This window comes from Molossus molossus, unplaced genomic scaffold, assembly GCF_014108415.1.
Source record: "Molossus molossus isolate mMolMol1 unplaced genomic scaffold, mMolMol1.p scaffold_m16_p_23, whole genome shotgun sequence".
Lineage (NCBI taxonomy): Eukaryota > Metazoa > Chordata > Mammalia > Chiroptera > Molossidae > Molossus > Molossus molossus.
In genome coordinates, this window is record NW_023425359.1 from 15,873,058 (window position 1) to 15,898,406 (window position 25,349).

The window sequence follows — 25,349 nt, forward strand, 5'->3', positions numbered from 1 at the left end:
TCTAGGGAGCGACGGTCCGAGGCAGGACGCTAGTGGTGCGGGGTTCAGGGTGCTCTCGTGCTCCTGTCCCCACGGGATCCTGCATCTAGAGAACACATGTGCCTCTGCCCACTGATCTTGAGCCTTTGTCCAAAGCGTAACGGGTATTTTGCACCCACATTTGGACTCAGTCCAGGACTTTTACTGCTACGTGAACTTTGGAGAAACTCTTCCAAGCACCCATTTGGAAATGAGTTCAGTGTTCTCAGACGGAGTCCTGCACACCCAGTGTCCCGGCCACCTGCTCGATGCGGGCCGCCACCTACCGGGGCAGTGCTCCCTCTACAGCCTGGAGGCCCCGCTCAGAATGCCAGGCCCCACCAAGGAGCCTCTTACCGGTATTACTTGTTAAGGATCAAGTGTTAAATTAGCACAGGAGGGGCCCTGGCTCCCGTACCCGGAGAACAGAGGTGCCCGTTCCCTATGCAGACGTCCTGCCCATCACTCGCCCAAGCTCAGGGCAGCAGCAACACCGTCCAGGCAATTAAGTCAAGAAAGGGAACCTGGTCTGCTAATGGCTGGGATTAGAGCTAAATGAATTGAACTTGATGAAAGAGATGCTGACCCTTCTCCCTCTGGCCTCATTATCGGAATTAACAGCGCTTGGCAGGAGTATGGAGGCTGCCTTGCCAGGCTGCTCCTGTTACCCCTCAGAGCCCTGGGCACCCACTGGCCCAGCCTTCGCAGTAAGAACCGGGCCTCCAGCGGCCCTGTGTGCTCTCACCAGCCCCTCCTCTGGAGAATCGCGGGCCTGCTGAGTCGGAGGGGCTCCTTGGGGCCGGCGTTTCTCACGCCAGGAACCACGCGCTTCAAATACTTGGGATTTGGTTGCAAAATGTATTTCCCAGGCTCCACCAGGCCTGAAACCTGAATTTCCGCGACTCGGGCTCAAGTATCAGTCATGTTGGTTTTTTTGTTTTTTTCTCTTTAATTTTTTTTTTTTTTTGATTGTGGTAAAATATACATAACATAAAATTCACCATTTTGCCCGTACAGTTTGGTGGCATTAAGTCCACCTTCGTGTCTGATACCAAATCTCCCTGCCTCCACCCTGCACAATAGACCCTCTGATGCCCTCCACAAGCAATGCTCGGGTTTTCCGAGGTGCAGGGATTCTGTTCTATTTTTTGTGGTGTTTATGTACTTCTCAACCACGTGACATGTCTACAACGGTGCTGCGGCTTTTACTGGTTTTTTTATGGGCCACTGACGAAGTTTCTGAGTGTTGCTTCTAGTCGCCTTTTCCCCAGAAGCCTGTGGATTTATTGGAATTTTGCACTGCACGCTGATATTTAGGAAGGACTCCATATGTCGCCGGATGGCAGAGGTAACAGCAAAAGTAATTGTTCGTGCGGCCTCTCGTCATCTTTTTAATGATGGTTTAGGAGCACATTGTCCTTGTCCGGAACTTCCCTTTGTTCCTCTACTCGCGCTCAGAAAACTGGATTCCGGACACCAGTAGAGGGCGCACTCCTGTGAGGGGGTCTTGGTGCAGCTCTGCAGCCTGAACCGTGGGAGAAGCAAGCGGCCCGAGCTGGACAGGCTTCCTCTGGGCCTGGCTCCACACCTCCTGCTCCCGCTGGCTTCAGCCCGGTAGGGTTTAGGGCTTTAGGTGACCTGGTCTTCTCTCCCGGATGGCCCTGTGTTCGCACCTGCCCCTACCTGCTCTCTCGCTGTCCGGATGGACCCTACTTTTGAAAGCTCGTCCTTCGGAGGCTGTATCGGGTCTGAAACAACTCGATCACCCGCCCGTCGTTTGTTGATTAGATCTGCCCTGTATCGCTGCTCGTTATATTTACTTCAACCCGCTTTGGCTTCTGGCTCCCTCCCATCCAGGACACCCCTGTGGGTGGTCCCTCTGCCCACCTCTGCCTTCATGAGCTGCCCTGCAGACTCCTGTCCGCTCACTGGCTCACCTGGCTCCTCTGTTCACCTGTCCTGGCACTTTCCCCACAGAGGTCTGCTTCAGAGATGAAATGTAGTTAGAGCCCGTTTTTCTGTATTTCATAAGAGCATGGGTCCGCGTGGTGTCTTTGCCATACGAGGCCCAAATATTTGTCTTTACAATCTATTTGTTTAGCTGGCCTTATCTACCTTTTCTGTTTAATTTTAGCTTTCTTATTATGGACTTGAAAAGTCAGTGTATTAGGATGGATGTGGTTTGGGGCTCTCTTTCATCGCTTGTTAGCACAAATTTAAGGTCGAGCTACAGAGTTGAGTGTGTGCATTTGGGGGCCAGTACGGGGTCACCTATGAAAAGACAGGCGTGAAACGAGATGTAACTCTGTTCTCCCAGTGAGTATCCTCACGCCCCTGTCTCTGCAGGGACTTTTCTGTCCGGTTACATGAGATGAGAATCCATTCTGCAGCTGGGATAAAGCAGCCTCTGCAAAACTGGCAGCAACTTGGGGGCCGAGTTTGTTCTTCCCCACCAACCTGGCTGTTCAGTATCAGAACATGTTTATCTTACAGCCACTTAAAGTCCTCACTTGTAAAACCAAAGTTTCTATTCTCTTTTCTTCTAGAACAGAGGTCAACAAACTATGGCATTTGGACCGCAAAGCTTAAAATATTTATCATCTGGCCCTTTACAGGAAAAGTTTTCCAAGCCCTACTGTAGAATATAAAACATGGTGGTTGTTATATATAAACAAAGCGTTCTCAGCGTGAGATTGAAAGGGGCAGGCTTCAGGAGGTCAGTGAACCCCCCAAATATAAAACATGATTTGTGATGCAAAAGTGCATTTTTAGAAGGCAAAGAATCAGAGCTACCACCAGATTTTCGAAGGGGTCCATGACCTCAGAGCAGTTAAGAACCACTGTGGCATGTAGAAAATTTGATAGAAGCGATAGGAAGACGGTAACAACACTTCTGTCTATGCCAGAACATATCTGCTAATAGCCATGTCCACGGAGACAGAGGAGCAAAGGGTCTGCAAGAGCAGGCTCATTACCTCAAAGCTCAAAAGATCCCCATGTTCTAAAGACCCATGTGCAATGCCTCCGGTTTACATAGCTGTGTTTTCATTCTCCCTTCTCCATAGGACCATGGGAGATCACCTTGACCTTCTCTTAGGAGTGGTGCTCATGTCCAGTCCTGTGCTTGGATTTTCTCCCTGCTCCTCGAACGGTCTGATAGCCGTATATTATTTCTGCAACCTCACTGAGGTCCCTCAGGTCCCCAACACCACCGAGCGCCTCCTGCTGAGCTTCAATTACATCAAGAGCATCACAGCCACGTCGTTCCCCTTCCTGGAGCAGCTCCTGCTGCTGGAGATCGGGGCTCAGTTCACGCCCTTGACTATTGACCAAGAAGCCTTCAGAAACCTGCCCAACCTCAGAATCTTGGACTTGGGCAAAACTCAGATAGACTTCTTACATCTAGATGCTTTTCAGGGACTACCCCGTCTGTTTGAACTTAGACTCTTTTCCTGTGGTCTCTCTGACGCTGTGTTAAAAAATGGTTATTTCAGAAACTTGGAGTCTTTGTCTCGCCTGGACCTGTCCTTCAATCACATTCATAGCCTTGCCCTGCATCCTTCATTCCGGGAATTAAATTCCTTGGAATCCGTTGACTTTTTCCTCAACCAAATACCCATTGTGTGTGAGCCCGAGCTGCAGCCCCTCCAGGGGAAAAGACTCTCCCTTCTCAGGCTGGCTTCTACCACCCTGTACAGCAGGGTCTCCGTGGACTGGGAGAGGTGCATGAACCCCTTCAGAAACATGGTCCTAGACACCCTCGACGTGTCTGGAAATGGCTGGACCGTCGACATCATGCGAAACTTCAGCAACGCCATCACTGGTAGCCAGATTTTCTCTCTGGTTCTTACCCACCACATTATGGGTCCTGGGTTTGGCTTCCAAAACATCAAAGATCCTGACCAGAACACGTTTGCTGGCCTGGCCAGAAGTTCAGTGAGGCGTCTGGACCTTTCGAGTGGATTTATCTTCTCCCTGAGCTACCGACTCTTTGAGGCCCTCGAGGAGCTGAAGCTTCTGAGTGTTGCCCAAAACAAGATAAACAAGATTGCAGACGAGGCTTTCTATGGACTCAACAACCTCCAAGTCCTTAATATGTCATTTAACCTTCTGGGGGAACTGTACAATTCTAACTTCTATGGACTGCCCAACGTAGCCTATATTGATCTGCAAAAGAATCACATTGGGGTCATTCAGGAGAACACATTCAGATCCCTGGGAAAATTAAGTACCTTGGACCTCCGGGATAATGCTCTGAAAACAATTAATTTTATCTCAAGCATATCTACTATCTATTTGGGCGGCAATAAACTGGTGACTTTGCCAAACATCCCACTCACAGCCAACTTTATCCAGTTATCAGAGAACAAGCTAGAAAATCTGAATAATCTCTACTTCCTTCTCCAGGTCCCTCACCTCCAGATTCTCATTTTAAATCAAAATCGACTTTCTTTTTGTGCTCAACCTCCTGTCCCTTCAGAGAATCTCAGCTTAGAACAACTTTACCTTGGAGAAAATATGTTGCAACTTGCCTGGGAGACTGGGTCCTGTTGGGATGTTTTCAAGGGGCTTTCCCGTCTCCAAGTCCTGTACTTGCATAATAACTACCTGAGTTTCCTCCCACCAGGGGTATTTAGTTATTTGATTGCATTAAAGACACTCAGCCTCAACTCCAACAGGCTGACGGTTCTTTCTCTTGGCGACCTACCTCCCAATTTGGAGATACTCGATGTGTCCAGAAACCAGCTCCTAGCTCCTGATCCTCATGTATTTGCACCACTTAGTGTCGTGGACATAACTCATAACAAGTTCATCTGTGAGTGTGAGCTCAGCACTTTCATCAAGTGGCTCAATCAAACCAATGTCACCATAATTGGGTCTCCTGATGACATATATTGCCTGTACCCCAACTGGCTCCTTGGGACTCCCCTCTACTCTCTGTCCACGGAGGATTGTGATGAAGAGGAAAGCTTAAAGTCCCTAAAGTTTTCCCTTTTCATCTTATTCACTGTGACTTTGACTCTGTTCCTCATGACCGTCTTCGTCGTCACGAAGTTCCGGGGGTCTTGTTTCCTCTGTTACAAGACAGCAGAGAGACTCCTGCTCAAGGACCAAACCCAGACAAGAGAACCTGACACATACAGATACGATGCCTATTTGTGCTTCAGCAGCAAAGACTTTGAGTGGGTGCAGAATGCTTTGCTAAAACATCTAGACACGCAGTACAGTAACCGAAACAGATTTAACCTGTGCTTTGAAGAGAGAGACTTTATGCCGGGGGAAGACCTCATCGCCAACATCCACACCGCTGTGTGGAACAGCAGAAAGATCATCTGCCTTGTGAGCCGACACTTCCTTCAAGATGGGTGGTGCCTGGAAGCCTTCAGCTGTGCCCGGAGCAGGAGCTTAGCCGATCTCAACAGCACCCTCATCATGGTGGTGGTCGGGTCCTTGTCCCAGTACCAGCTGATGAAACATGCGTCTGTCAGAGGCTTTGTACAGAAACAGCAGTACCTGAGGTGGCCTGAGGATCTCCAGGATGTCGACTGGTTTCTTAGTAAACTCTCTCGACACATACTGAAAAAAGAAAAGAAAAAGGAGCAAGACACCAGCATCCCATTGCAAACCGTAGCCAGCATCTCCTAGTCAAAGGAGCAGGTTTCAACGGATCTCAAGCCACAGACAGCTCTTCCCTTTGTCCTTGCACTGAGTTCCCGTGTGGGGGTCCTTTCTGAAGTTTCTTTTCCCTAGTATGAAAAAAAAAAAAACCATAAAGCTCCTGATTTTTATAATAACACGATGTTTTGTCTCACTGACCTCCAGACTGAAAGGAATAGGTCTGGAAAACTGCAGCCACCCCAGGTCCATTCTCCATCGATTCCCTTTCAGACTCAATAATACCACTCTCTCCTGTTGCGTCCACTGTAAAACATTTCCTCGTCGTGGGAAGGACACCTTGAGAGCAGTTACTGATGACGGACACCCTTTCTGCAGCGTTCAGTTCCAGAAGGCGCTGGCCAGGGAGGCTGAGTCCTCCGTGCTCTGCAGGACAACACCAGGTAGAAACAGAGGCTCGCTTCCTACTTCTGCCACGGGAACGGTGCCCCTGATCAGTCTCGGGGAGAAGAGGTGGCCCCGAGGAGCTGGGATGAGAATGACCAGATCTGCTGTGGCCCCGGCCTTCAGCTCCCCCAGATGGACCCTGGCGGGCCACGAACATCCTTTTGGCAGGTTGCCTTTATTTCAGCCTGGCATTCGAGACCTTCCGTGATTTAGCACCAATCTATCTCAGCTTTCTTTCTTTCTTTCTTTCTTTCTTTCTTTCTTTCTTTCTTTCTTTCTTTCTTTCTTTCTTTCTTTCTTTCCTTCTTTTATCATTTATCAACCCCTCAGGCTCTTGTGGAAAGAACTTTGCCTTTGGACTCAGATGCTGGTTTGAGTCCTGCTGCTGCTGCTCACCAGCTCTGTGACCTCGAGCACGTTACACCCCCCTGATGGGCCTCGGTTTTCTCATCGGTGGGCGTGCTGGTAGAGTTGCCATGAAGTTCAATGGGCCGAGGCTGCCTTCTCAGGTCTTGTCCGTAGTTGTCCCAGTGGCCACAAGAGGGCGCCAACACGGAGGGGTCTTTTGGAGGGAGTCCAAATGTCTTGGAAATTGTTATTTTTTTAATCATAAAAGACACCTCTACATATTTTGCATTCTTTCACTTTTTCGTGTTTATTTTAATACGGAAATGCTTTTTGGAAGGTACTAAGAAAATTTAAAGCGAGAAAGTTTCACCAAAATTCCCCATGGCTCCGCACCTCTCTTCCCAGGCCAGCAGAACCCCAGGTCAGCAGCTGCTGTTTAAGGAGCAGAGACCTAGGACCCCGCACTCCAGAACGTCACTCCGTGGTCCTCACTTGCACCCCAATCCTAACTACGCACGCACACGGCTCTCATCCTGACTTCCGTGGGCCCTTCTGATCCTAGAGACTGAGCTCACCTTCCACTTACTGTTTTATATTTGAACAAGGCTGTGCCCATTAGTGCCGTTCATATGCACACGTGCGCGCGCGCACACACACACACACACACACACACACCCTGTTCCACTAGCCTACCCTTTCTTCTGGACTGTTCTCCCAACCCTGCACATCCTTCCTACCTGGTCCTCAAAACCCAGCCCACCAAGGCTCCTGGGTGCCTCCACCCCAGGCCCCTCTCCCTCCTGGGCACACTCTCGGCACGTCCGCTGTTCTCTGAAAGCAGGCACTCCCTGCCGCCTCCGTGAGAGCCTGCCCGGCCGCCCACCCCTCTGGACGACCGCTTCCTTCTGTGCCCACCCCCAGCAGCTGCCATTCTTTCCGAGGCCACTTCCCAAGTCTCCCCCCACAAGGGCCGCTGCTCAGGGGGTAGGAGCGAAGATCGGCGGCGTTGGGATGTGGGCGCCAGGTGGTCCGCCGAGAGCGACTTGCTGAGCAGCTGCTTCTGGACCCCCTTCACCGCAGCTCCACGCCGGTAAGGGGATCGATTCCACGGAGCGTGGTCCTTCGCCGCGCTCCTGAGTGGGGGGATCTGCTGCGGCTCGGTCTGAGCATGCGAGAGCTCGCTGCATTTGGAATGGAGACTATTCCGGAAAATCTAGAATGCTGTTGGGGAGCTCAGAGAAAACCTCAGAGAGAGTCACCCCAGATACAGCTGACTCTGAACATTTCTTGTCAACCATGCGAACATTCAGGGAGACTTGATACAATGTAAAGTAAACATGGCTGATGGTGGGGGATCAGGAAACGGTTCATTTGAGAGGCTAGACTGTGAAGTATACGTGTCAGGTAGACAGATGCTCCCCGACCACAAGACAAAGTCAATGTAAAACGTCTGGAATGTTAAGTCAAGAAATAGCATTCTGAATGGACACTGAGAAGCAGGAAATGCCAGAAGAAAGAACCACTCAAATTAATGGTGATTGCCAGAGGGTGTTCGGCCCAATTCCTCCATGGGAAACATCTAGGAAAGCTGGAGAAACTATTTTTAAAATGTGTTTAAGGCATTGGGGGGTGGGGGGGAATAAAGGCACCAGAGAGCTACAAGGCAGCAAAGAGGGCCAAGATCAAAGAGAAGAGCAAGAGAGATGGCCACATTTAAAGCAAGACCTTCTAACAAGACCATCATTCTATAAAAAGGCAAACCATAGCACATACAAATTACACGTGTATCGGAAAAGGACTCATTGCCAGAATATGAAAGAACTACAAATCGAGAAAAAGGCAACATGAAAGAAAAAAGGACAAGTCTTAAGAATTTCCCAATAGGAAACCCAGTGTCCAAAAGCAAATGAGAAGCTATTCAACCTCCTTTAGGCATCAGGCAAATGTCAATCCAAACCACACCGCCACTACTGCACACCCACCAGAATGGCTAAGGTGACAGTGCCCGACAGTATCAAGTGTTTGCAAGGACGTGAGCAACTGAAACTCAACTGCGTTATAGGTGAGAATGTAAATTGGTTGACCTCTCTCCTTACCTGCTAAAGTTGAGCCCACGTGTGCTCAGCTCGTAGGTGTACACACATCACACGTCCGCGCACCCATGGACCAGGACACAGAAATGGCGATGACAGCTCTGTTTGCAGTAGCAGCACCAGAAACAGACCACGTGCCCATCAACCGCAACGCGGAGACATCATTGCGCCCATTGAAACCTTTGTAGAAATGGCAATTGACCAATTAGGATTGCACGCAACAACATGAGAAAGTCTCATAAGAAATGGTAAGTCAGAGAAGCGAGGCCTACCTTTCACACACCGAGGAGTTCCATTTTTAGAAATGTCAGAAGGGCACAGTTCACCTCTGGTGAGCACGAGGAGAGCAGCTACCTCCGGGAGGAGAGCAGGAAGCGGAGGCACTTCTGAAATGCTGGCCACGTTTCACTTCTTGACCTGGACGATGATGCCATGGGTGTGTGTGCATTATGACAGCACATTTTATCTGTGCCAATTAATCTGTTCACTTTTCTAGAGGGTATTACTTTTCAACTGAAAAAAAAATGTTAAGAAGCAGGCAGGGCCCGGCCAGTGTGGCTCAGTGGTTGAGCATCCACCCCTGCACCAAGAGGTGGCTGGTTCGATCCCTGGTCAGGGCACATGCCCAGGTTGTGGGCCTGATCCCCAGTGGGGGGCATGCAGGAGGCGGCCAGTCGATGTTCTCTCTCATCGATGTTTCTATCTCTCTCTCTCTCCCCCTTCCTCTCTCTAACATCAATAAAGAAAACAAAATTTTTTTTTAAAGAAATGGCGTCTGGTCTACACCTGCTACTTTCTCGGCCCAGGCAAAGGAGAACACACAAGGGATTGTGCTGGGTGGAGGTAGAGCGGCTGGAGAGATCGGAGGAAGCTGGGGTGGGACCGGGGTGCAAGCTTTCATGACGAGTCAATGGTATTATTTCATGTTTAGCTCTGTGCGTGCATTTCATTAATACTTTAACGACAAAACCAATCAATACATGCATACATAAAATGGAGTTAACGTTTGCCCTTGACAGAAATAGAATTACCCAAATTTTTTAAAATTAAATCACCACCAAAGAAGAACGACATTATTTCAACAGGTGAATGCTATATACATAATATTTCGCTCAATTTTATTTTTCTTAAGATTAAAGGGACTTTTCATCTGTTTTATGTAGCTAGTAAATATTTTATTTCTCCCCGGCCACAATACCTTCCATTTAGAGAGAACTTTTAAGAAATGAAACATTTTTATTTTACAGACAATTCCATGGAAGGAACATGCTCAGGGTCCTGGGGTCGTCTCAGGCACCCCAGCCCAGCTGAGTATGACAAGGCAGCTTTAGTCCTGGGTCTCGGGGACCTGATCCAAGGCTGGAAATGGTGGTTTTTCCTAGCTTGGGCCCTTTACCTCCTCCAGGCCTTGTTTTTCTGTCTCCTCTCGCTGAAATGCGATAAAAGCCGATGACATCATGTCTCACTGGGCCTCGGCCCTTCAGGAAACAGATGCTCTGGCAGCGTGCAGGTCGGGCTGGTTTTCGCTGAGCTCTTGAGTGTGCCGCTCGCTCAAGTAGCCCTCGGGGCCTAACACTTGAGGCCGCTTTCATGGTTTTTCCAATGACCTTGACCATTAATTGGCTCCCCGCTCATTCCCCACCTGTAGCTGTTATAGGACCAGTGTCTCCCAGGCCTGTGGGTCGTGCCAAGCCCTAAGGGATTTGCAAAAATAAGTCGCCAGTGTTTCTGTGTGCTGGTCCATGTGAAACAAGAGAACCTTTTAGGAGCCAGGACCAGGGCTAACCAGGGTGCTTCTAAGACTGATCTGCAGGCTTGGCTGTCAGACAGAGAGGACATGTTGCTGCGAGAGTCCCTGGACGGTGAAGGTGCCACCCTTAGCCTCGCTCAAGCTGCAGTCCCCAAATGAGCTGGGACAGGAGTCCCCCAGCCAGCTCCGTGCCCAGAGACCTCCGTAGAGAACACTCTGGCCTTTGACTCGGAAGACTCACGTTGCCATTCCAGCCAGCGGTGTGTTGTTTTCCTGCTTGGAGCTGCTGTTTGGTGGTGGTGGTGACTTCTCCCCAGAAGTGTCTTATCCTCTGAGACAGCATGGAAGGACCTGGAGAGTATCATGCTAAGCGAAATAAGCTTAGCGGAGAAAGTGAAAGTATCCCGTGCTCTCTCTTATCTGTGGAACTTAATGAACAAAACAAACTGATGAACAAAACAGATCCAGAGACATGGAAGCAGGGGACAGACTGAGGAACCTCAGAGGGAAGGGGGGGCGGGGGGCGGGGAAGAGATTAACTAAAGAAGTATATGCATACATGCATAACCCGTGCACACAGACAACAGTGCGGTGAGGCTGTGGAGGGGGGTTGGGGGGGAGGGGATCAATGAAGGGAAAAAAGGGGACATCTATAATACTTTCAATAATAAAGATAAATTGTGAAACAGCAGCATAGTTCTAACACAAAATAAATGCACTTCGTACCTGGCTGGTGCACAGGTGAGGTGTCCCTGCGCACCGACATCTAGGTTTCCCTGGCTTCGCCTTCAGGTCCTCTGGCCTGGACGCTGCTCCCGGTCCCTGCGGTGAATCTGACCTTTGTGGAGTCTAGGCAATGCCTTTGGAAATCTGAACAGGGAATCCTTGAGCTGTGGTTTCTAAACATACAACAAAACGGACAGCTCCCGAGCGTGCACTTCAGGACTTTTTGACATTTGACTCCACCCACGTGTCATTACCTCAATGGGGACGTAGCGCATTTCCGTCACTCTAGAAAGTTCCTCTTGCCCTTTTCCTGACAGTACCCACCGCTGCCCCGACTCAGATGACCACTGCCGTGACTTCCATCAACACAGACTAATGTTGCCTGTTCTAGAACTTCACGTAAACAGAAGTATTCGGGCTTTGGTATCTGGCTTCTTTTACTTGTAAGTTTTTGAGATGCTTCAAGGTGTTGCATCCATCATTGGTTTGTTCCTCTTCATTGCCTTGCACGGATTTCCCACAACTTCTCTATCCAGTCTCCTGCTGAGGTTTGTCATTTCCAGCCAGTGTTGCTTCCAGTTGCTACAGACGAAGCTACAGGTTGTTTGTGGACATGTAGTCGTTTCTCTTGGGTAAATATCTAAAATTGCCAGGCCATAGGTAAATATAGGGATTCCTTTGAGAGAAACTTTCAGCAGTTTTCCAAAATGTTTGTAACATTTTACACTTTTACTAACTACATAAGAGTTCCAGTTGCTCCACATCCTCGTCAGCACTTGATATGGTCGGCCTTTTGCATTTTAGTCTTTCTAGCAGTTGTGAAGTGGTATCTTCTAATGGTTTTCGTGTGCATTTTCCTAATGACTAATATGTTGAATACCATTTCATGTGCTTGTTATCCATTTACATATATTCTTTTATGAAGTGTTCATTCAAATCTTGTGCCCATCTTAAATGGGTTATCTTTTTATCATTTGTTTGTAGGCACATTTTATATATTCTAGGTAGAAGTCTTTGTCAGACATATGGATTACTAATATTTTCTCACAGGCTATAGTTCGCCTCTCCATTTTATTAGCGGCGTCTTTATCTGTCTAGAGTCAGATCTTCCAAAAGAATCCCAATTGTCACAAATCCCTGCTCCTGGAGTTTTATCAACCAGAGATGATTCACTCTCATCACAGGAGGCAAAACTTAAGTTGACATGACACCCAGACAAACTTTGTCACAAACTATATTATACTTCCCATCTGTTTCTCTAAGGGCCTGTCCCCTTTCTAAAAATCACTTACTCTCCCCTAAGAGGCCTACATGTACTCTCTCCTTCCCCTGTTAAAATGGTATTTAAGCCTGAATTCTAAGCCACCTCTTTGAGTTACTCATTTTTCCCTTGGTACCTCCAATGTATACACGAGGTATACATGTTAATACACTCTTATTTGTTTTTCTCTTATTAATCTGTCTTTTATTACAGTCATCTCAGCCTAGAGCTCAGAAGGGTAGAGGGAAATTAATTTTCTTCCTCTTACAAGGGGCAAAAATGGTGGCTTCTCCAGGCCGGGGTCAACTCCTCCAGCAGAGAAAGCATCTCCTGCATTTTCTGGTTTTTATGTGCCTACAGCTCAAAACAATCCATCGACCAAAGCAGTATATGCAGGGGTGGCATGTTCTGCCTCCCTTTCCCCCTTGATCAAGTCAGGAAAGGAGGGTACATCATGGCCTTCTTGTCCTACCTCAGATCCTCCCATGCGATCCACCCCCAAGCTCCAACCGTGCTACCTCCTAAAACTCTGCTGCTCAACTTCTACCAGCCCCCACCTGGCTCCGTACATTAGGAGGTAGGACCTGGGCATTGTTTACAAGGTCCCCAGGTGGTTCCCATGTGACCTGGATTAAAGAATTAGGATCCCTGTTCTAACTCAGCTGTTCTCAACCTTGGCTGGACAACGGGATAACCTGGGAGCTTTTGAAACTCCTGTGGGGTGGATAACACCACAGATGAATGCACTAGGTCCCTAGGGGGGGCCCAGGCCTGCGTGTTCTGTAAGCTGTCTGGGACTCCAACGTGACCGAGGGTTTGGCACTGTGCTGTGGGTGTTCCTCCTCCACACGCAGCCAGAGGACCTCCGCCACCACCCCCCAGTCCTGTCGCCCTCCAGCTTAACATCACTAAATGAGACCCAAAGGATAAAATTCAGTCTTTACCTTGGCCTCCGGGACGGTTCCAGAGATGTATCCAGGTACCCACCAGCCTCTAGCAGGGGTGCCCAGAAAGCATCCTGGAGGGGAGCCCTGCACCAGCCTACAGGGAACCCGGGAGGGTGTGCCCATCATTGTAACACTCGTCACACTATTAAATTCACTCGGGATGGTCGATGCTCCCCACTCGTCTGGGAAGCCCATGACAGCAGGGCCAGGGTGTCCATGGCGGCTCTGTGTTCCCAGTGCCCAGCACAGCGCTGTCTGGCACACACAAGAAATGCACGTTAGAGGAAGAAAGAGGGATGCCAGGGGGATGGGAGGGGCCGGCCTTGGACTTGGGCGGGGCTGCAGCACACACATCTGTGCATTAGGGGTTGCGCGGGGGGCGGGGATGAGAGGCAGCAGCGTGACCAATTCCAAGCCGAAGGTTTACACGTTGCGCTAAGAACAAAGGTGTCACTGAAGGGCTCAAGCTGGAAGGGACACGACCAGGTTCTGCTGCAGTGAGGAGAGCCAGTTGGGAAGATGTGACCTGAGGGAGGAGGGTTTCAGTTAGCAGACTTTTAAAAGGATGTTTCAGGCACCAGGCAGAAAGGGGTGAGAGCAGGGAAGACGAAGCCCAGCAAGTGGGACCCCAGGACTCTGGGCTGGGTTCTGGGGCACAGGAGGGGGTGGTGGCTGCTCTGGGGGGTGCCCTGAAGCCTCGACTCCCCGGCTGAGCCTCGGCTTTGCCATCTGTAAAACCGGGATGAAGTTAGCGATGAGCTCACAGGGTTTGTGAGGATTCATTCAGATGACACCTATAAGGCGCTTACCCCAGCGCCCGGTATGCAGTAGGCACTTACACATCTAGGTCGTCATTATTTCAAAGCACAGGGGCTACCCCTGGACCAGCAGGCAGTGGGCAGGTTGGGGGTGGAGCCAGGCGAAGTCCTGACACTTGTGGGGAGTGCTGGGCCCCTTCTTTGGAGGCAGGAAGCTGTTTGCCGGCAGGGGAGGGATTCGATAAATCAGAGAGGAAGGAGTCAGGCATGAGCTCAGGACCGGGAGCCATTCACTGACCGCAGAGTGAAGACAGCAACACGGAACCAGACGCCTCCGAGGAAGGGCTGGGGGACCTGTGGGGCCCGGGGAAGAGGCCCACGCAGAGACAGAGCTTTGGGTGTCATCAGTCCCAAGGGAGAAGTTGAGGCAAAGAGTGGAAGAACGTGGAGAGTGGACGTGCCGGGGTCAAGGGCAGAGCCCAGGAAACACTGATATTTAAGGGGCAAGCAGAAGAAGAGGAGCTGGGAGAGGGGGCAAGGAAGGGTAGCCAGGGAGGTGAGGGGGGACCGAGAGAGGACAGCCGTTCAGAAGCCAGGAGACACATCAGATAACGTGTGATGGGCGGGTGGAGGGCAAATGTTCATTGGCAAATGCTCCATGGAAATCCTGCAGGAGTGGTCTGGCTTTGGCTACATGGAGGTCACTGGGGAGCTCAGTGCCAGGAACCCAGTGGTATTTGGGGGAGGTCTAGTGGGTGAGACAAGAGACAGCAGGTAGAGGCTTCCAGCAAGCGACGTGGCCGTGAAGAGCAGAAGAGTCGGAGGGAGATGCGGTTAAGAGAAGGTTTTTCAAACTGATGAACAAAACAGACTCAGAGACATGGAAGTAGCGGACAGACTGACAAACCTCAGAAGAGGGGGTGGGGGAGGAAGAGATAAACCACAGAACTTACACGCACGTGTAGGTAACCGATGGACATGGACAACCATGCTGGGGACGGGGCAGAGTGGAGGGAACAGGAAGAGGGTGTCAGTGGGGGAAAAGAGAAACATCTGTAACAAAAACAAATTAATCAAAAAAGTTGAATAAAAAGAGAAGGTTTTTGTTCCACTTGAAGACAGAAGAGCCTGAGGCTGTTGATGTGCTCATGGGGACAAGGCCCTGCAGAGAGGGGAGAACTGAGGACGATGGAGAGAGGGGGTCCTGATTGGTGGCAGGTACAGAAGTGGGCGGGCTCGGGAGGAAGGGAACACAGGGCAGCGAATGAGAGGGGGGAGGGGCAGAGGGAGGATGCTGTGCACTCACGGGCGGTGCGGATACCTTGGCTGTGCTCATAGAGCCATAGGACGCCTCGGCAACGGAAGAAGCAGCAGCCAGGTGTGAACAGGGTAAAACTGCATCTTTGCAGAGCTGGCTGCTTCCCTGTGTCAGGACAAAGCATTTAGACAGTTCGCACTGAGCCCTCTACTCCGTCCTTTCGGCACGCAGCTCATTTACTCACAGCTGAACCGATCTCTTGTTTCTGTGTTTTTAGGAAACTTTCTTCACCCGTGTGTTCAAAGAACAGTGTGTGTGTGCGTGTGCGTGTGCGTGTGCGTGTGCGTGTGCGTGTGTGTGTGATCTTGTTTAAAGTTCCAGCTGGGAACCCTGAGGCACGTAGATTCATAATGGAAAGAAATGTTCATTTCTCATAATAATCGAGATGTGCAGGGAGCAGGCGGTGGCCCTGTCACCTGTCCGGTATCCGTCACCCGTGGCCTAGGTGACATGACAGAACGCTGAGGAATTCTTTCTGCAACAGCTCCCTCCTCATTAATTGCACTTAACATCCACGGACAAGTCGTCCTAGAAGTGCTTCACGATCGGACTCTGTCTGCAGTGAGTCTTTGGGGGGAGCGTGAGCTAAATGGCTGCGACTGTTTTTGACAGATGGGATGACTGAGCGCGTGTGCACACACACACACACACACACACACACACACACACACTTTCTCCCCAAGTCCCCAGCAGCGGTGCTGTGAACGCCACGCTCCGCGAGGCTGGGCTGCATCTTTGAAGAGGCGAAGCCCGCGGGCTCACAGGCACAGGGCCGCAGACATCACACAGGTTGGACACCGGCGTGTGAGCCGCAGAGAGACCATTTCCTGCCCAGAGTTTCAGCCACGCTCATCACAGGAGCCCCACTCAGAAGCCTCGGGGATGCTGCCGACGGCCATTCCTTTCCGTTGAAAACAAGTCTGCAAAGAGGATGACGCGGAAGAAAGAGCAGGAGCGAGGCACCATTTACCACCCAGCAGCACGACGGGAAAGTGACAGCTCCTGAGCCTGAACTTCAGAGACCTCAGCTCCTGCGGACACCGTGGCGGACTCGGGAGACAGTGGCCAGAGGTTCTGAGGACTGATTCTAAACCTACGTTTGAAGGCACAAAAGTGACCGCCCAGGCAGCAACAGGCTGAATACTGTACCCATAAAAGGAGTAGGGAGACCAGCCGATGAGGTTCCGCGAAGTGCACCGAAAATGTCAGACGGCGGATCTCCCATTGACAGGCGGCTCGGCTACGTCCAAGGACACGCTGTGATGACGGAAGCCACCAGGAAGAAGTCAGACTCGACCTGGCCGATCTGTAAGGGATGCACTGCTCCTCCCGTCCATGAGGCTGGAGGGCCCCTTCCCAAGGGGTAGGGTTTGGGGCGAGTTACACCTGGGGGACTGGGGGGGCCGAGCAATAAATCCAGCATGACGTTTGGAGTCAGAGGACCCAAGGTCAGAGCCTAGCTCTGATAATTACCTGGACTCTCCAAGTCTCAGTGATTTTCTTTTCAGGGCTGTTGGGAGGCCTGGCACATAGTACATGTTCAATAAACAGGACCTGTGTGTAGGAATAATAGGAGTCAAGGCCTTAGGGCTGCATGTTCTGCCTCTGCTGTTTAACTTCTTGCACTTCAAGCAGTCTCGGCTTCTTCAAGCCTCAGTGTTCTCATCTGTAAAATGGACATGACGATGACAATGATGATGATGACAACTACTCTATCTAAAGTACATTCGTTGCTCCTATACATTCCTTGGCGGTCCCTGGGGGAGCTCCTTCTCTAAGTATTAGGGATCGACTCATTAATACACAAAAGAATTTGTAAGCTGTAAAGTGCTATAAAAATGTTAGTTTATTTTTATTACCATTACAGGCCACATGAAAAGGTACTGTGTAAAGCATGTATTGGCACATTCCCAGTGACATGAGTACGACAAGAACCGGTTTTCTGTCCGGCCGGTGTGGCTCAGTGGCTGAGCATCGACCCATGCACTAAGACATCGCTGGTTCGATTCCCGGTCAGGGCCCATGCCCAGGTTGTAGGCCTGATCCCCGGTGGGGGGCATGCAGGAGGCGGCCAGTCGATGTTCTCTCTCATCGATGTTTCCATCTCTCTCTCCCTCTCACTTTCTCTCTCTCTAAAATCAATTAAAAAAACAAACTTTTTTTAATTAAAAAAAAAGAACCAGTTTTCTCTCCCATCAGGCCCCTGGCGGGGCTCCCACCCCCTGGATTGAACGTAGCACTTTGGAGTCACGGGGCCCCTGAGGCCTGCGCTCCCACCAGCATCCACTCCCCGTATGGTGAGTGGGAACAATCACTGTTACTGGTGACTGGCCAGCAGGCAACACCACTGCCTGGGACCGAGGGCTCTCAAGACTTGATTTCCTGGCACAGCGTTGAAGGGGGTTCCCACGACCCCCCACCACCGGCCCTCCTGCCTCCGTGATGTCCTCCACATCCCTCAGGTCTCTACGTGGCCCTGCTCCTCTGGCTTTTACCTCCAGGAAGGGTACCATGTGGAGAGACACAGGGAGAAGCCAGCCACCTACCAGCCAGGGAGAGGCCTGGGACAGATTTTTCCTCACAGCCCTCAGGAAGGACCAACCCTGCCAGCACCTTGATCTCGGGCTTCCAGCTTCCAGGACTGTGAGCCACTGCGTTTCTGCTGCGTAAGGAGTCCTGGCTGCGTGCAGGAGCCAGCTCACCCTGCTGCTTGGAAAGGGGCCTGGCAGGTGTCCCCGCTGGAGAAGCCGCGAAGCAGAGGCCTGGACACAGGGCACGCGGGGAGGGCAGCGGCCTGGCTCTCCGAAGCGTTGTGCAACGAGCATCAGATGGCCAAGTGGGCAGCCTGCAGAATTCCGATGCGAACTTGACTGCAATATTCATCCCTTCTTTGTTCCAGAGATGACAGGCAGAAGCGTCCAGGTCCCACAAAGCCTCGCTCTCTCAGTCCCAGGTTTCAGTCTGAATATTGTCACAGCCCCGGAGCTGTCTCAGTGCACCTGTCACCCTCCCGCCTCGTGCCCACAGCCCCCCGTCGCCAACACAGCTCTGTGTTTACTTGGCATGATTCTCTGGGTGGTCGCCCTCCCTTCAGACTCAGGTCCCTTCTGTTCTGGTGGCCCTCTGTGGGTGCCTGGCCACCGATCACACAGCGGGGTGGAAGTCAGGACACGGCCTCTCCAAGCTCAGTTCCTCCCCCACTTACAAAACGTGGCAGGTGGCTCTGGCGGGTTTGGCTCAGCAGTTAGAGCATCAGCTCTCAGACTGAAGGGTCACGGGTTCAATTCCCCATCCAGGTCTCCTGCCGAGGTTGCAGGTCCAATCCCCAGCCCCAGTCGGGGTCATGCGAGAGACAACCGATCAATGTGTCTCTCACATCTATGTTTCTCTCTCTTTCCCTCCCTCCCTTCTTCCCTCCCAGTCTCTCTAGAAAGTCAATGGAAATATATAAATATATCCTCGAATGAGGATTAACAACAACAACCAAAACGTGGCAGGTGGACTCAACAATATCCCCAATTCGAAAATTCAAAGGGTCTTGAACTAGTCGCTGCCTCTCACTAGAACATGTATTCTGACAGAAAGGGGCAGGAGAGCGGGAAGTGTATCTCTGGTCAGCCTGCATCCCCAGCAAGGCGATCCCAACGGAAGCCCGGTTTTCAGGGCGAGTTTTTTCTGTCTGTTGATGGAAACGTGAACAGACCCCCAGCATCTCCCAAGGAACTGGGGAGTTTCCTTTGGGGGCTGTGCCCTAGAGGACCTGCTCCCCACCTGCCCCCAGAGGACCACCTCAAAGGGGAGGCTGACAGGTCCCTCCGGCTCATCCTCTGGTGGCCATTCTCATGGTCGCCCCCAGGTGGCGCTGCAGGACCACAGCCCGGGGCTGTCCTCAGCCCAAGGCTCCCCAGGAGCCCTGCCTTGGGGGAGAGAAGCCACAGGCCTGGCCTTCCTTGGCGTTCCGGTGCCTCCTGAGCCTCCCCGTCAGGCTCAAAGGCATCTAGCGTGTCCCTACCACCTGCCGTCAGAAGTGACACAGTGCTGAGAGCCTGGCTGCGGAATGCACACGGGACAGACCCCGCGGATCCAGCCCGCCATCCCCTGTCTGTCCCAGGGCCCGGGCTGCCTTCCCTGTGCCCCTCCCGCCCCCGGGACGCCTACCGCCCCCCATCCACAGACACGTGGCCGTAGGGAGAAAAACCTCTGGATCTCACACCCACAAAAACAAACAAAAATAAACAAAAACCAAATCACAAAACAGTCTTCACAGAGGGAGCCTTCCGGCCGGAAATCAGCTCCCTTCCTCCACCTGAGGGCCTTCTGTAGTTCCTCCAAACCCTGGGGGGGCCCCACACCCCACCACACTCACACTACATCATACACACAACACACACACACACCCCACCACACTCACACTACATCATACACACAACACACACCCACACCCCACCACACTCACACACTACACCATACACACAACACACACACACACCCCACCACACTCACACACTACATCATACACACAACACACACACACCCCACCACACTCACACACTACATCATACACACAACACACACACACCCCACCACACTCACACACTACATCATACACACAACACACACACCCCACCACACTCACACACTACATCATACACACAACACACACACACCCCACCACACTCACACACTACATCATACACACAACACACACACACCCCACCACACACACACTACATCATATACACAACACACACACACCCCACCACACTCACACACTACATCATACACACAACACACACCCACACCCCACCACACTCACACACTACATCATACACACAACACACACACACCCCACCACACTCACACACTACATCATACACACAACACACACACCCCACCACACTCACACACAACACACACCACATCACACACATCACACACATACCACATCACACACAACACACACACACTACATCATACGCACAACACACACACAATACACAACACATCACACACACCCCCCACCACACTCACACACTACATCATACACACAACACACACACAATACACAACACATCACACACACACCCCACCACACTCACACACTACATCATACACACAACACACACACACACCCCACCACACTCACACACAACACACACACATCACACACACCACATCACACACACAATACACAACACATCACACACACATCACACACTACATCATACGCATAACACACACACTACACAACACATCACACACACCACACACACACACACACCACACACATCACACACACATCACACACACCACACACACATCACAAACACCACAACACACACACTTCACACACACAACACACAACATATGACACACATCGTATACACCACATGTACATCACACACACAATACCCAACATATCACACACACCACATACACACACATCACACACATACAACACACACACCACACACATGCACGCACCACATGCACACACTACACAAGACACTGCGTAGCACACAGTAAGTCACCTCTTCTGCCCTAACCTGGGGCCACTAGACAGGGAGAGCTTCCTTCCCTGCCCTGCAGGAGGGCCGGCGGGACCCAGGACCAGTGCCCCGCGGAGCCGCTCTGCCCTCCCAGAGCTCAGTGCCGGGCTCTTCGCCTGGCCGCCAGCTGTGAGCACAGGCCCTGCGGTCACTGGGCCAGAGAGCTGGCCAGACCGGCACGTGGGAGGGGCAGGGGCAGGGCCACCTGGCCTCCAGGCCCCGCGGGGCTCAGTGTGGCCAAGGGTGTGTGTGAGCCGGAGAGACGTGGGGACAGACAGGTGGGCCCGCCGGGAGGGGCTCCTGCGCGCGGGGAGGCTGGGCCTGGGCCTTGCGGCTGGGACACCTGTAAATGGGGACGGGCGCTGGGTCACCTGTAAATGGGGACGGGCGCTGGGTCACCTGTAAATGGGGACGGGCGCTGGGACACCTGTAAATGGGGACGGGCGCTGGGTCACCTGTAAATGGGGACGGGCGCTGGGACACCTGTAAATGGGGACGGGCGCTGGGTCACCTGTAAATGGGGACGGGCGCTGGGTCACCTGTAAATGGGGACGGGCGCTGGGACACCTGTAAATGGGGACGGGCGCTGGGACACCTGTAAATGGGGACGGGCGCTGGGTCACCTGTAAATGGGGACGGGCGCTGGGACACCTGTAAATGGGGATGGGCGCTGGGACATCTGTAAATGGGGACGGGCGCTGGCTCACCTGTAAATGGGGACGGGTGATGCAGAGCTGCCGCGGTGCCCTGTGGGGACCCCGCTGTGTGTCCCGTCCCCTCCGCGCAGCCAAAGGCCAAGCACAGAGGCTTCGATGCTCCGCACAGGATCCGTCCTCAATGTGCAGATTTCTCCCGGCATGATACAGTGGAAATACTCACAGCCACTTGGACCCCACTGACTCGTGGGCCACTAACTTGGTGCCCAGGCAGGTAAGGTTTCTCCATCTGCGGTCACTGTTCATGCCTGTCCTTCCCTGGCTGGTGCTGGTGCCCGCCCAGCCCGCCAGCCCTGTCCTGCGCAGGCCTCGCCCTCCAGTCGCCGCGTGCCCAGGGCGGTGCCTGTCCGAGCCACGCTCCTTCCCTCTGGCCTCCCTTCCCAGCCCGCCCAGCCCCGGCCCCGGTGGTCCACGGAGCCAGCAGCCGGGCAGGCAGGCGCTGGGATCGGTCAGACACGGGCTCTGACAGTGGAGCCCCCAGGCCTCCTGAAGGCCTCAGACATTGCCCTCTTCCCCGTGCCTCTCACAGCTTTGCGGCAGCATTCGCACCCGGGCCTTCCAGGGCCAGAAGCAGGCGTGCGAGCGCCGGAGGGAGCGTCTGACGTGGGTGCATTGCTGTGTGTGTCCACCTTCCCCAGAGCAGCTACAGACGTGACCTCACCGCTCTAAGATGCGTCTCCGACCTCCCCGCTCCTTGCCCGGCTCCCCCCCCCCCCCCCTGCGTGGGGCAGGGAGACAGGAAGCACCTGGAAGGGCAGAGTGAGGGGTGTTCACGGGAAAAAGTAGAATCTGCCCGGTCCCCTCCCCCAAAGCCCCAGAATCAGGAGTCCCTTGAACCAGAGCCAGACCCTGCCTCTTGGGGATGCTGGTGGCACTGGGGCTGGGCTTGCTGTCCAGTGGCATCTCAGGCCCAGGGTGTGCTGGCCGTGTCTCCTCACTGTGTGTCCATGTGCTCTCACATCCATCGTTGTCACAGGACAAGGACTCATTTATTTCCGTCTCAGAAACCCTCCTGTGGGAATGTTCTTTATATAATAGTGGCTCAGTAAGGGAGAAGTTACACGAAATAGACGGGATTAGAGCTTCAGGTGTGAGGATGATGCGGGAGGACCTGGACCTTCCCTGAAACCCAGGAAGAGGACTCCAGGCCCCACTGTCCACAGCTGTGACCAGCAGAGGCTGCCTGCGGCAAAATGCCTAGAGAATGCCACAGGGGCGCCAGGACATCCCACCACCCCCTGGCTGTGCCCTGCGCGCTCCTGGGCTCCCTGCAGAGACCAAACGTCCCCACGCGGCAGGATGGAAGGCGGAGCTGGCTGGACCAGAGCCCATCCTTCGAGCTGAGTGGCACCACTGACTTGGCCCACTGTGGTTTTCCTTCCTTTCACAGGGGGCTATTATTGGTATTTCCCACTCATCCTCAAGACCGAAACGGATCTTTGGAAACCACCGGAGGGGGAGGGGAGGGATGGCGAGAAGCTCACTTTCAACTGCTTCTGAAAGTCGCAGATCCCCGAACAGGAAGGCTGGTCTTTCCTGTTTAGACATCGCGTCTGGCAAGAGGAAATCAAGACCAAAGTAACAATAATAATTACACAAACCCATGACATGTTAACATCGCTGGTATCAAAAATGGCTTTTGTGTAAGGCCTGCCAAGCCCAGCGGGGCACAGTTTGACGGTGGGCTGATGTGGTCACACGATGAGCTGTGGTGTGTGGAAGACTTGACCTGGGTGGGATCCCGCAGGGACGCCCCTGATGCCCAAGGGACCCTCCAGGACTGGGGGGAATGGGAAGCAGCATGGAACAGTGGAAGGGGTTCAAGCTTTGCGTCTGCCTGGGTTCAAATCCCACTCCGGCTCATGCCCGCGGTCGGACCAGCTACTCAGCCTCTCTCCGTTGCAGCTTCTTCAGCTGGGACAACAGTACCTGCCTCCTGTGCGCGCGTGTTTACGAGCCCCCTTGAAGGGACACAGCTAAAGGTGCAGGCTCTGCTTCATCTTGAGAAGAGAATGGGGATCCAAAAGGGGCAAAGGGAGGGGAGGTCTCACACCGGGTTGGCATGTGCTAGGCCTGACTCCACTGTCCCCGTGAGCTGAATGGCTGCACCCAGCGAGACCTCGTGCCCTTAGTCAGTGCTGACTGTCCTCAGGCAACCCCCCCGCGGTGCTCAGTGCAGCTCAACCCCACGCGTGCTGGTGGACAGCTGACCACACTGTGCAGCATGCCAGGCAAGGTGCCTGGACATACCAATGGTTCCAGGAACCCAGCATCCCCTGCTCAGCCCTTCCTTAGCTCCCGAGAGTGGCCTTCCAGCTGATTCCAATGAGTAGGTCCTGGAGGGATTCTCCTTAGATACCAGAAGCCCTTCCTGTGTGGAAGGGTTACGTGGCAAGGTTTTGTTTGATGCTTTGTCTCAACTCTTTTTTTATTCCTCACCTGAGGATATTTTTCTGTTTCTTTTCAGAGAGAGTGGGAGGGAGAAAGAGGAAGGAAGGGAGAGAGAGAGAAACATCGACGTGAGAGGCACACATGGACTGGCTGCCTCCTGCACGACCCAACCAGGGCTGGGGATGAACCACAACTGAGGTACGTGCCCTTGGCTGGAATCGAACCCACGACTCATTGGTCCACAGGCCGACGTACCGCTGAGCCTAACTGGCCAGGGCATCAGCTCTTTCAAGATGCTTCAACTCCAACCATGTTTATGGGAAGCACTGACAAAGAAGGAAACTGAGGCTCAGGAGGAGGAAAGCATGTCACAAGCTCACACCAGTAATTTGCGAAACGCGAGAGCAAATCAGTCTGCCCAGCTGATTCGAGATCATGCTGTCCCCTTTCTGATCACAGTAAGCACATTGGTCCTGCAGGGCTGTCCTGTCTTCTAATCCAATGCTTGTTTTGATTGAACCGTGTCTGCTATTTTCATGAGGGACCATTAAGACATCAAGAGTAGTGTTCACTGAACCTAACCGAACCGGAGCAATGAATAAACACATGTAGAGGCTCATTGCTGAGCTATGAATTTTTAACACCCTGTGATGAACTAAGAACCTCCGAACAGCAGTTGAATAAATGAGCTGCTGCACTTACAGCGGAAGCATGAACCCTGCGTGCTCCGCTCATTGCGGGCTGCTGGTGGACACGAAGCATCACACCCCAACCCATGTCCACAGGTACGCTGCCCCCCGGTATAGACATGTCACCCGGCCTTGCACAGCCCATGACCGCCTTGTCATTTGCCGTCTTCCCAAGACCTCAGAAAGCAAACGACCTCTTTCTAAAGAGAGACGTGACCGCTGAGATGGGGTGTGGCTGAGGCCACCAGGTACTGTCCCTCTCCCAGGCTCCCGGCTCCTCCTGCTCACGGGGGCCCTCTCCACCCACCCCACCCCCACCCTCACGCCCGCCCAGACCCAGCAGACCAACAGCTTCTTTCAACACACCAGCAGCCTCTCCTAAGCCAGGAAGTTTGCTCTCTGTCCGCTTCTATTTTGGGAGTTTGGACTCAGCCCTGGAATTTTACAAGCCTGGGAGGAATTGGCCAGGCCTCAGCACTTTGCTTTGCCCCTGCCGCCCCTCCCCCAGTGCCCTATGCTCTGCTTCCCCAGGACCGAACTCAAACCCCTGGGGTGCAGGCAACTGCAGGAAGCCAGTTCCCCAAGCGCAGCGCAGGGTGGGAGCGGAGGCCACAGCCCGGCTGGGAGGAAGGGGCCCCTTCCAGAGGCCCCGGCACAGGGAGAGGGTTAACACTTTGAGATTTTCTGCAGCAAAAGCGGGTCGTCTGTGATCTCTAAAGGAG

The 25,349-nt window shown here is 52.6% G+C and overlaps 1 protein-coding gene across 1 annotated transcript; it reads left to right on the forward strand.

Annotated features, from left to right (window-relative positions):
- The first annotated feature begins 3,057 nt into the window (after window positions 1–3,057).
- Window positions 3,058–5,664, forward strand: TLR5 (toll like receptor 5). Its single transcript, XM_036277497.1, has one exon. The coding sequence runs from the start codon at window positions 3,088–3,090 to the stop codon at window positions 5,662–5,664; it is 2,577 nt and encodes an 858-aa protein (XP_036133390.1). The 5' UTR covers window positions 3,058–3,087.
- Window positions 5,665–25,349: the final 19,685 nt, after the last annotated feature.

Bases quoted from the DNA above. Each gene is read 5' to 3' on its own strand.
- TLR5 (XM_036277497.1), top strand. From the start codon at position 3,088: ATGGGAGATCACCTTGACCTTCTCTTAGGAGTGGTGCTCATGTCCAGT.